At 36.9% G+C, this 11,880-nt stretch overlaps 1 protein-coding gene across 3 annotated transcripts in view; it reads left to right on the top strand.

The window, feature by feature from the left end:
* NBAS (NBAS subunit of NRZ tethering complex) overlaps nt 1-11,880 on the top strand; it is a 318,587-nt gene that overhangs the window by 84,316 nt on the left and 222,391 nt on the right. For all 3 annotated transcript variants that reach the window (XM_025454622.3, XM_025454623.3, XM_049096130.1), the window contains exons 17-21: nt 2,152-2,303; nt 3,540-3,680; nt 3,931-4,009; nt 9,252-9,356; nt 9,976-10,112. In XM_025454622.3, coding sequence (XP_025310407.1) covers nt 2,152-2,303; nt 3,540-3,680; nt 3,931-4,009; nt 9,252-9,356; nt 9,976-10,112 — 614 coding nt within the window. The remainder of the gene's footprint in view (nt 1-2,151; nt 2,304-3,539; nt 3,681-3,930; nt 4,010-9,251; nt 9,357-9,975; nt 10,113-11,880) is intronic.

The raw sequence follows: 11,880 nt of genomic DNA, 5'->3' as shown, positions 1-11,880 counted from the left end.
AAAATTCATGTGCACAATAATTAAAAATAACATAATCTGAAAAAATTGTAAGAAAGAAGTTGATGCTACAACCAAATTGGGAGATAAACAGTTAACAAGTGAGACACCGGAGAAGAGAAATATCATGAGAAATAATGAAATAAAGGGAGAAGAAGAAGTTGCTTGTATTTTCCTTTAGAAGATCAGAGCACCAAAGTTGTATTCTCGTTCTTCTTTTGTGACTCAGGACAGTGAGTTGTGAGTGTGTGTAACCCATTTAGGGCTTTTTCTGGAACACAATAAAGGACAATTTTGGTCCAGGAAGGAGCTGATAGGTGTTAAGAAAGACAAAGTAAGTACATTTTTTATTGGGAGAAATACTTAATTCAGCTAAATAAATAGGCAACTAAGAGTAAAAGCTCTAGGCAGGAGAAGGTGAAAGGGGAACAGGAGAAGCATAAATATGGCCATCCCTTTTAGGAAGCGTATAATCTTTCTGAGAAGGTAAAGCTTCATGTCTAAAATACAAGTAAACATGTAAGAAGATTCTGGATAAGTGCTGTAGGAACCCAGTGAAAGTAGCAATCATTTTAGACAGTGGTTATGAAAGACTGTCAAGTGATGATGTTCTGAAGCAAGTTTGAGAGAATTCAGAGCAGACATCCTGGAGTTAGACGAGAGGAAGGCATTATTCATGGGATAAATGGTATGAGCAAATTCAAAGAAAATGAACATGACCTGTGGCATTGACTGAATCGGTCATAATCATTGCTTCATGTCCACATTAGTACCTGGCCCCCGTAGGCGCCCAGTAAATATTTCTTGTATGACTAAGTGAGCACTGTAAGTAAACCCATCTGCTAGATTTGATATTCAACAGCAGTGAACTTTGGGAAATATGACTAGAAAGATATATTGAGGGATCCCTGGGTGGCGCAGCGGTTTGGTGCCTGCCTTTGGCCCAGGGCGCGATCCTGGAGACCCGGGATCGAATCCCACATCGGGCTCCCGGTGCATGGAGCCTGCTTCTCCCTCTGCCTATGTTTCTGCCCCTCTCTCTCTCTCTCACTCTCTCTCTCTCTGTGACTATCATAAATAAATAAATAAATAAATAAATAATAAATAAATAAATAAATAAGCAAACAAATAAATAAATAGAAAGAAAGGAAAGAAAGAAAGAAAAAGAAAGAAAAAGAAAAGAAAGAAAGAAAAAGAAAGAAAGGAAAGAAAGGAAAGAAAGGAAGAGAGAGAAATACTGACTTTGGTTCCAGAGGATGTGGAAGGCTTGTGATGACATAGGCTTTTTATCTATAGGGGACGTGTTGTGGATTTTTGACTGTATAGGTGCAGAAGATGAATTGGCGTGGAGGGAGAATGTTGGAGGGAAACTACTTATGACAGAGACTCTAGTGATTTCATAGGTTTTTTAAGTTGATGACTAGACTGGTGTGGAGGCCATAGACCTGGAGAAGGGGAAATGAGTTAAGAGACATTTGAAGAAAGAACTGATAGAGTGGAATGTGTAAAGGAATGCAGGGTAGGAGTCAAATTAAACTTATAACCACAGTGACTCTTTCTTGGAAGAGGGCAAGTCAGGGATTTTTGAATAGAGTTGGAGGAAGCAATTGGGAGGGAGGAATCAGCCCTTGTTCTTTTCAAAGAATAGCACATCTTGGCTTTTATGATTAAATTATCATCTTCACTTTGTGTTACATCTCATGGTCAAGAAAATACAGAACTTTGAAGTTCTGTGCCTCATTAGTTTTGTTTCAAAGTTAAGCATGCTTGTTACAATAGGAAATATATTATCTTGGCTTTCTGCTTACTTTTCCTACTGTATTATATAGCCCAGAGGCAAACTAATGAGCAGCTATAAAAATTTGGGTAGATCTTCCTAATGTTTCTGAAAAAGAGTCTTGAGCTTTGTGTTTCATTGTGTCTCATTAGAAGAAAAAAGAAAGCTATATATAGGAATCTCATTCTCTGCATCCCATTCCAATCACCTTTAGGGAATTAGCCTTTTCTTGTTGAGCTTCTGTAGCAGCTACCTATGGCCAAGGGCTTAGGTAGCTGTACTCCCTTAGGTCTAGCTTTATAATTCTAGAAGGCAGCTGTCACATGCTGTCAGATGTTATGGGTTCTTTAATACCTCTGTTTTTTATTTGTATCCAGAGTAAAATAAAGAAACGATCCTGGGTTCTTCATGAGTGTTTGGAAAGAGTTCCTGAAAATGTGGATGCTGCAAAGGAATTGCTTCAGTACGGATTGAAAGGCACAGACCTGGAGGCCCTGGTAGCAATAGGGAAAGGAGCAGACGATGGCAGGTTGGTCACAGAAAGATTTGGATTCAAGAGTAAAGGTGACTTTGTGGAAACATTGAACTGAGACCTGGCAGAGGGTAGACTGCTTTATTTAGGTTATTCTGTAATGAGACAGTTGCCTTCGATCAATGCTTCTCTTATCTGAGGCCACAGCTTTCTTTCCTTTGAGTAAAAATGTGTGGATGTATGATAGCTTGATGCTTTAAAAAAAAAAAAAAAAAGCAGATTCTACAGACCTCTAACGGATGCTGGCAGTTTCTAAGCTGTGGGCTTAAGGCACATGCCTGGAGGTGCTGACTAGTCAGGAGCACCCCCTTGGCAAGTGTGAGCTTCTTTCACTTTGTTTATCTCAGCATCGTACCTCTTTTAGAGAATTCAAGTGATTAAATCCTGTGTTTTATGAAAGCATTTTGTACACATATAAGTACCACATAAATAAATGTCGATAATAAAAGGAAACTTATTTGACAAGAGCCATTCCTCATTAGACATTTGGAATTTTTTAAAGATATAAATGTGATAGTATAATTAATAGGTAAGTACTGCAAATGAGTCTGACATTCATTATCATTTTCAAATATTATTTTTTTGTACTTTATTTATTTTAAGTAATCTCCATGCCCAATATGGGGTTGAACTCATGGCCCTAAGATCAAGAGTCCCATGTTCTGTGAACTAAGCTAGCTAGGTGCCCCTCGAATTTTATCGTACTTTTATTCATTTATTTTATTTATTTTTAAGATTTTATTTTTATTACTTGAGAGAGAAAGAGAGGCGCATGGGCAGGGGAAGGTGCAGAAGGAGAGGGAGAAGCAGGCTCCCCACTGAGCAGGGAGCCTGACACGGAACTTGATCCCTGGATGCTTAACTCAGTGAGTCACCCAGGTGCCCCTATATATTTATTTTTTAAGTAAACCATTTTAAAACCTTAAATAGAGGTGATTCAGATTGTAAACTTTGTGCAACACTTTCTTCATGGGCTCTTTCACATTGGGTGAATATAACCTCACATGTTTTCCTAAGTAGTTTTCGTTATCATGATTTTAAAATTTCAGTATGTGACGACTAGTGATGACTTCTTGCTCAATCTGTGGATGAATCATTTTGCTTACAATATAAAAACTTTCTTTCAATAATTGGTTCTTTCTGTTTCTGTGGAAATCAACTTAGTAATAAAATCAGCCAGAGTAGGGGAAAGCAGCTTTCACTTATAGCTTTGGCTTTTTTTTTTTCTTGCAGATTTACATTACCTGGTGAAGTAGACATTGACAGTATCCCCTATGAGGAGCTTTCACCACCCGATGAAGAGCCTGCCAAGAATAAAAAGGAGAAGAAGATCAAGAAGAGAAGGGAACTACTTAAATTAGTGAACTTTGCAAAGTAAATTATTTATTACTATTTGGTACTTTCTTTAAAATAATGTAAGTGTGTTCTTTGCTAGGATTAATTGCTCTAAATTATTCCAGCAACTTATATCAAATGCAGTTAGTATTATTTTACCCTTATGCTTTTGTGTATTGTTCCTTCACTTTGGGGCTCAATGGAATATTGTTATTTTTATTCTATTTTAACTTGTAGAGAAATATGCTTCTGTGTAATGTAAGTGGCCTAATAGAGTTATTCACAACAGGTTAACACTGGAACAAAAGGAACTTTGCCGTTGTAGACTGAAATTATTAACCTACTTAGATCGACTTGCAACATACGAGGTAAGGAGAGTTCTAATCAACCCAATTATGCTTACTTGATCTATCATTATAAATGCTCTGGCTGCCCTAATAGCTGAGATTCTTGGTCCTTATGACTATTTATGTTTTAGGAAAAATTCATTTTGTCTAAAAGCAGCTTCTCTTACATATGAGCTTTGGTAAAAATTAGAGACTCTGGAGGCCAGAAGTTATGTCAGTCTAAGGAGTAGAAATGCTTTAGCTATTTCGACGAATATGTGTTTCCTAAGTATATGATCCTTTCCATTTACTTTTATTTTACATTTTGGTTTTAAGGTTATGGCATATAGCTGTCTCCAATACCAAATTTTAGTATACACTGGGTTTTAATAATCTTAATATGAATACTTCTGGCTCATTTTATTTTAATGATTTCTTAGTGGGTTGAGTTTAGTTGGTGGGACTTTGATCCTAAGTATGGCCAAAATGAGACCCTTGAACTTAAATAAAATATACTTTTTTAAAAAAAATTTCTTTAGGGACACAAACCCTGATGTTTCCATGTTCAGTAGCACAATTCAGATGTTGTTAAAGATATTTCAGCAAATATATATAGTTTAGATTGTTTTTTTACATGACCCTCACAGCCGAAAATATCCAGAGATTAATATGAATTTCTATCTTTTAAAGTGTGACTTCTCTTGTAGGTTGCTTCCTCTGTCTTTGTTAGTCTTCCTTTATGTTAGTCTCCCTCTTGGCTCATAGTACTGGCACATAGCAGGCACTCAGTACATGTGACCTCTGATGATAGGATGCTCGTACCCAGAATAATGGAGATATGCAGTACTTCTAATGCCTGTATGCAAATTCAAAAGCATCTGATTTCCCACCTGCTATTAAAATAGAAATGTTTTCAAACAAAATACCACTGACAAATGAGGGCAACTTATGGTTACTAGGAAGCATGGTAGTGAGTATATCATTTCATACAAATAAGTTACAAAAAAATCCCTAATACTTTTATCTCTAGGTACAACTAGTTTGACCATTGGATGGTCACACTATTTTAAAGTATATCTTTTTATTGTATTGGAGTTGTATTTTGAAGTAATATATAAAAGCATGTTGTAAACTGCAGAAGTTTGTAAAGATATAGTTTATTATGTTTTCTTAGCCTTTGTTTTACTCAATTGATTTTGAGATCTCAGAAAGTTCCATAGAATGTTCAGAGTTTGATTATTCAGTTATTTTTCTTTCATTACCCTTTAGTTATCAAATTGCTATTTCCTGTTTGACAGTTGTAAGTATATTTCCTAGTGCATGGTGTACAGTATTTGTTGAGCCCACTTTCTTAAGGAATTAGGTGAATTAAGCTTTTGAAAAGTAGGTGAAGTTGATGAATTCAGCTGATAAAATGAAGATATTCGGATACAGTGGCTCAACCAGCTAGATAGTGGTAGAGATAGGCATTGCATTTTAATCATGGGACATAACTTGCTTTATTAATTCTGTGATAAATTAGATAAAAATGGATTCATTTCAGTGGGCCACAAAGTGCCTGGTATGTACTAGCCATTATGGCAGTGCTGGAGGTGGGGATAAGAATAAAGAACTGTCCTTCTGGAGTCTGTATTATGTAGACAGTAAGTGATGACAATGATGTGCAATGAATTGATGAGAGAGCATAGTGGACAAAAACATTCAGTTTTTCCTCAGGACATCTGAGAAGACTCTACATAGGAAATGATATTTCAACTAGTCCTTAAAAAAAAAAGGCAGATTTAGGGGGCTGGGGAGTACTATGAGGGGGACATGAGAGCAGAAGCTCTGTAAAGGTATAGAGGTTTTGTCTTGTTGGCTGCTATATCTCTAAGCTCAGATTGGTACCTGGCTCCTTGCAGGGCTCAGCAAATATTTGTTAAAGCAATCAATAGATAAGGGAGTATCTTAAGAAATACCAACACGTTTGTTGAGGACTTACTGTTTGTCAGCCACTGTGCTGGGTACTTAATCCAGATTATTTCTCAGCAGTCCTTTCAGGCAAGTGCTATTCTCCTTTCAGTTTTATGAGTATGAAAACCGAGGCTTGGAGAAGGAAAGTAATTTGCTTAAGTAGAAAGCAAAAACTCCTAAGGATGTCTCTTGAATTCATTAGCCTGTGCGATAATCAGCATGCTTTATGAAGAAAGGCCTAGCATTACAAAAAGAGGTGGGATGCTCTCCACAGAGTGAACTTGTGGGGTGAAGCTGGGCTGCGAGGGAGGGGCAGCGGAGACCAGAGGGAGAAGAGGTGATTAGAATAGTTTCTGGCCACATTTTGAAAGGTCTCTCATGCTGTGTAAGGAATTGAGTTCAACTGTTGGAGGTTGAGTGAGTTTAGGAAAGAGTAGGAAGTGGGTAAGTGGAGACAATAGTTGTAAGCAGTTCTTTCAAGAAGTTTTGTTTCAAGAGAGCCAAGAAATGGTGTTAGCTACAGGGTATATGAAATGAAGTGTTATTTTTTATTTTTTATTTTTTTATTTATATATTTTTAAAGATTTTATTTATTCATGAGAGACAGAGAGAGGCAGAGACATAGGCAGAGGGAGAAGGAGGCTCCATGCAGGAAGCCCAATGTGGGACTCAATCTCAGGACTCCAGGATCACGCCCTGGGCTGAATGAAGGCAGGCACTCAACTGCTGAGCCACCCAGGCGTCCCAAAGTGTTATTTTTTTTTTTAATAGAAGGAAGAAGTATTGTTTGTATGCTAATCGGAAGGAACCAATAGAGGGTGAGGAGGAATTTATCAAACAGAAGAAAGAGGAGATGATGGCATGATTATATAAACAGGAGAAATGGGCTCCAGAGCTTGAGTAGGGTTCTGGACTATTTGGCAAGCAGATGTATATAATTTTTCTGTCGTAATGGAAGGAAGGAAAATCCTGTTGGTATAGATGCAGGTAGATGTGCAATTTTAGTGGGTTGGAAAATGAATTTCCTATCTAATGGTGTCAGTTAAAGTATATGAAGTAAATTTTCAGTTGAGAATGGAGATGGGGACTAAGTATTGGAGATCTGAAAAGAATGAAAGAATTGTAGAAAAGTTCCTAACAGAATAGGAGAGAGAACTTGTTAGGGAAATGTAGTGGCATTGAGGGATAGCCGATTTGAGTTGAATTTATAAAATCTCGTATCTTTCTTATAGATTAGAGGATAATGAACCCAGATGTACTCCCTGCCCAGCTTCAACCATTTTGCTGATCTTCTTTTACTCTCCACTCTTGCCTTTTCTTTCACTGAGATGTTTTAAAGCAAATCCTAGACATCTTATCATTTTACCCATAAATACTTACGCATGTGTCTTTAATTGATAAAAACTTGAAAAAATAACCACAATAATGCTATTTTTTCCTAACAAAATTAGTAGCATTTCCTTAATATCATTTGATATCCACTTCACATTCAGATTTCCCTGGTCACCTTATAAATGGTTTTACAGTTGGTTCACTCGAATCAAGATCCTAACAGTGCTGATATCTTGAAATAAGAATTGTCAGTTTGGTTTTGTGGTATTTTTTCAGACTTCTGGTAACTTGTAATCAGGGTTCATAGTTGCCTTGGACTAAGGATGAGGTTTTGCCAGGTGAGTATGATGAAGCAAGGGATTAAAGAGATCTCTATAATGATGAACTGGAGCTAAGCTGATTGGAAGGAATTAGAGAGTTGGAGGAGAGATAACAGGTATAAAATGTAGGATCAGTGGACTGGATGTCTCAGTGAGGTTGAGGAATTGCTGGAATGCCATGTAGTGGGTTGAGTGGAGGGGAGATGTGAGGGGAGATGCTGGGGGAAGGAGTAGTTGCTCTGAAAGTCCAGTGTATGACATGGAGATGTCCCAGAGACTTCCTTCTTGTTGATGATAAAGATCCAGGGTCATGGTCAGATGTGTAACTGTGATGGAACAAAGGGAATGATTGTTGTGAATGAGGAGTCAGGGAACTGAGAATATTTTTGAAATGTTTTCTTCCTGTTTACATGAGTATTCGTTAAACTCTTTTTTTTCTTTTCTCCCCTCTTCTGGCTGCTCCTTCATTTACTTTTCAGTTGCAGATCCCTTCCTTCCTTCCTTCCTTCCTTCCTTCCTTCCTTCCTTCCTTCCTTCCTTCCTTCCTTCCTTCCTTCCTTCCTTCCTCTCTCTCTCTCTCTCTCTCTTTCTTTCTTTCTTTCTTTCTCTTTCTTCTTTTTTGATTCCTACCCTTCTTGCCCAACCCCCTGCACCTTTTTTTTTGGTTGGTCCTTTAAATGATGTTGCTCCTTTCATTCCATTTAATTTCCCTCGAAATCATATTCACTTCTGTATTAATAACAGTATGTCATAACAGTATGTCACTTATCTGACTCTAGAACTCTTGGCCTGTTATCCATCTGCCTCCTGGGAAGTTCCTTTTAGAGGTGCTATAGTTCCAAGTCCAGTATGTTTGCAGGTGACCTTCTCAACCCTGCACCCTCCCTCTCTCACCTCCTCTACACCTCCACATACCTTGTCTCTCTCTTACCTCAGTATATTAATTCAGTCAATAAGTAATTATTGGTTACATATATGCAAAGCAGTCTGCTAGGTATCTGGGGTTCAGCATTAAGCATGACAGACATGAGCCCTGTGTCCTATATCGCAGTGGGGAGATCTTCACTTGCAGTTGCCATGCTAACTCCTATTTGTCTTTTATAGTATAGGAGAACGAGTTTTATAGTACGCTTCTTCTTCCTGGGTGTTTCCTTTTAGCTGTTCCTCTGCACTGGTTTCTCTTCCCTACTAGATTTTAAGCCATTTGGAGGGCAGGAAAAGTGTATATGGTATCACTGCCCCTCTCACATAGTAGACAGCCAAAACAATTGATTCATTGTTGAAGGAATGAATGATTCAGTCTGCATTTTACATTGTTCAGCAGCAGTAAAGTTAATGTAAAGTTCTCATACAGATGCAGGTGCTCATAATGGACAGGCATGTATAATGGTTGCTTATTTGTTTTTAGCAGGTGGTTGGTTTTGGTTGTCTTACTGTAATTAATTTTTTGCTGCCTTTTTCATTTACTTCTTAATTTTTTTTTAATTAACAGCATTTATAAATATGGCCATTTTCAAAATAAAGGCAAGAATGCGGATGTACTACTTTAGTTCACAGTTTATAGTTTAATTAATTCAGAGCTTATTTATTTGGGGAGGCAGAGTTGTAAAGGTTTTTAATATTTTCTTGTCACCCATATTTAAAAGCCTTTTCATTATTAAGTCGCTCTTTCCCCTCAGGAAATCCTGGGAGTACCTCATGCATCTGAGCAGAGATACGATGCTGAATTCTTTAAGAAGTTCAGAAATCAGAATATTGTTCTCTCAGCAAGAACTTATGCTCGGGTAATTTCTTTTTTGTAAATAAAATAATTATGGCTATTAACATTTTTAAAATCTCTGAGCCATACGGTTAATGTTACTGCATGCATTCACATCATTTCATTTTTTGTTGCAATATTCATGTAGAGAAAATGGAATTAAATTTTTAAAAATGTTTATTCATTGTTCCTTTGCCCATTTTCCTGCTCATGCCTCCTCTATCTCAAATAAAATCTTAAAAAAAAGGGGGGGGAGGGAGGGCATGTGGGTGGCTTAGTTGGTTAAGCCTCTGATTTTGGCTCAGGCCATGATTTCAGGACCCTGAGGTAGAGTCCTGAGTCTGTGGGGAGTCTGCTTGTCCCTTTCCCTTTGGCCCTCTGCCTGCTCATGCTCTTTCTTTCTCTCTCTCCCTCAGATCTTGAAAAAGTAAAAATGTTTATTCACCAGAGTTTTAAAAATAAGTAATTTTTATAGCATCAGATTGAGAAATTGATACAGAGTAGGAAGAGTTAGGAATATTTCAAAGTACCTTATATCAGAACAGCATAAAAAGTTAATTTTAGGTTTTCAAATGTTGTCTTACAAAATCATTCACTTATTTCTAAGGTTTACATTGCAAACTTCCCCCTTGCCATTTGTACAGGAAAGTAATGTACAAGCCCTTGAAATTCTGTTCACTTATCATGGATCAGACTTGCTTCCTCATCGCCTTGCAATTCTCTCCAACTTCCCAGAGACCACCTCTCCACATGAATATGCTGTTCTGCTGCCTGAAGCTTGGTATGTGACTGGGTATAGTGAATTTTACCTTCTTTCTAACAGTTTTTTGTTTCATGTGGCATAATTTGAATTAAGCAAAATTAATTTAATCCATTTAAACTTTCTTTTGAGTATAAAATTATTTCTAACCGTATTTTTAAATGATCTCAAAGCCAAAATGTGTCTAGCATAGCAGGGTCACCTTAACCTAATAAACATGAACTAACTTTCTTTCTCTCTCTCTCTCTTTCTTTCTTTTTCTTTTTCTTTTTCTTTTTCTTTTTCTTTTTCTTTTTCTTTTCTTTTCTTTCTTTTCTTTTTCTTTCTTTTTTTCTCTTTCTTTTTTTTTTCTTTTCTTTTCTTTCTTGAAGGCCTCCTGATTTTACTGGTGTGTGCTCAGTATGCAGTGTTTTTATGGTTAAGAACATTTGTTTTTTGTGTTTGTTTTTTTATTTATATTTTTTTGTTTCTTTGTTTAAAGACAGTTTTTAGGATAACAATATCTGTCTGAGTTAGATGTATCTTTTAGAAATGTAGTTCTGACAGTATCGGGTAGTAGGTCCAAGGGACTCGGGAATGTCTGAATCTTATTTCTCTTAACACCGTTTCTCCCTATGAAATTCCAGAGGCAGAAAGACAAATGGGAAATCAGAGTTCCACTTTATTACGAATTGAACTCTGATGCTCTTTATCTCAGTTCAAGGCTATTTGAGAATTGGGTCACTACACATGACATAGACTCTTAGTTCAGTGGTCTTCGTTGTAGCAGCCAGTAGGCTTCTGGAGGCCAGAACATTTCTTCTTGAGAATGAAGAAGAGATAATAAATTTGCTTCAGTGTCCAGCTCAAAAGCTCAAAATGGGTAGGTAGGCCATTTGCTCCAGGCCTTAGTGGCACCTGGGAGCCTACAGGAGTGCAGCGGATCCTATGCTTGTCCATGACTGCACTGAGGCCAAAGGCAAGAGTATTCACAGGGGGACATTTTACATCCAGTGAGTGAACTGGTTTAGTAAATGTGAGGCCTTCTTACATCTACTAGTAAATCTGGCTTAGTCACTGAGCTGCATGATTCATATCCATTCTGAATTTGAATTTACTCATTATTACCATGAAGTGACAGTCCCTGTGTTGCTTATTCATCCTGTATATATTAACAACTGAATTGATAGGTATGAGGTCTGCTGGTAATCTGTAAAAGGCTTGAAGAGATTGTGACCTTTCCAGTTGGAATCACTGTTGCAAATTTTAGCTACTGGCAATTTAATACTGTTAGGGATGTTACTGGAATTGGGGATCACTTGGCTTCCTTATTTCTCCCCTGTCACCTCCACCCAGGATTCTGTTGGTAAGCTTAGGTATTTTTGATGGTGAGGACCAATGTTTATAGAGTAATTAGTAGGTATTTCATATATAGTTATATCTGATTTCCAAACACTTTTGGTATTATCCCTCTTATTATAAAAACTGATTTATAGAAGTTTAGTAGTATAACTTTCTGTAAGTATGGCCAGGATTTGTAATTTATATTTGTTTATAGCTGTAGGCAGCTCAAAAAATAAGTTCTAAATTCCTCATTTTATACACTACTCTTAGTGTTCAAAAAGTCTTTGTCATGATAATAGTGAATAAAAAGAAGCTTGATTTTATTCTTAATTTTCATGTAATTTCTTTTATATCGGTACAGTGATATATAGAATGTGTTTTGTGACAGTATAAGTATTTTAGAATATAATTGTATTGTTTTCTACCGTTTTGCAAAAATAGATCTAATCTGAATGTAAATGACTTT

The sequence above is a fragment of the Canis lupus genome, chromosome 17, assembly GCF_003254725.2.
Source record: "Canis lupus dingo isolate Sandy chromosome 17, ASM325472v2, whole genome shotgun sequence".
Lineage (NCBI taxonomy): Eukaryota > Metazoa > Chordata > Mammalia > Carnivora > Canidae > Canis > Canis lupus.
Note: the sequence above shows the minus strand (reverse complement) of the source record. Positions and strands in the feature narration are given on the sequence as shown.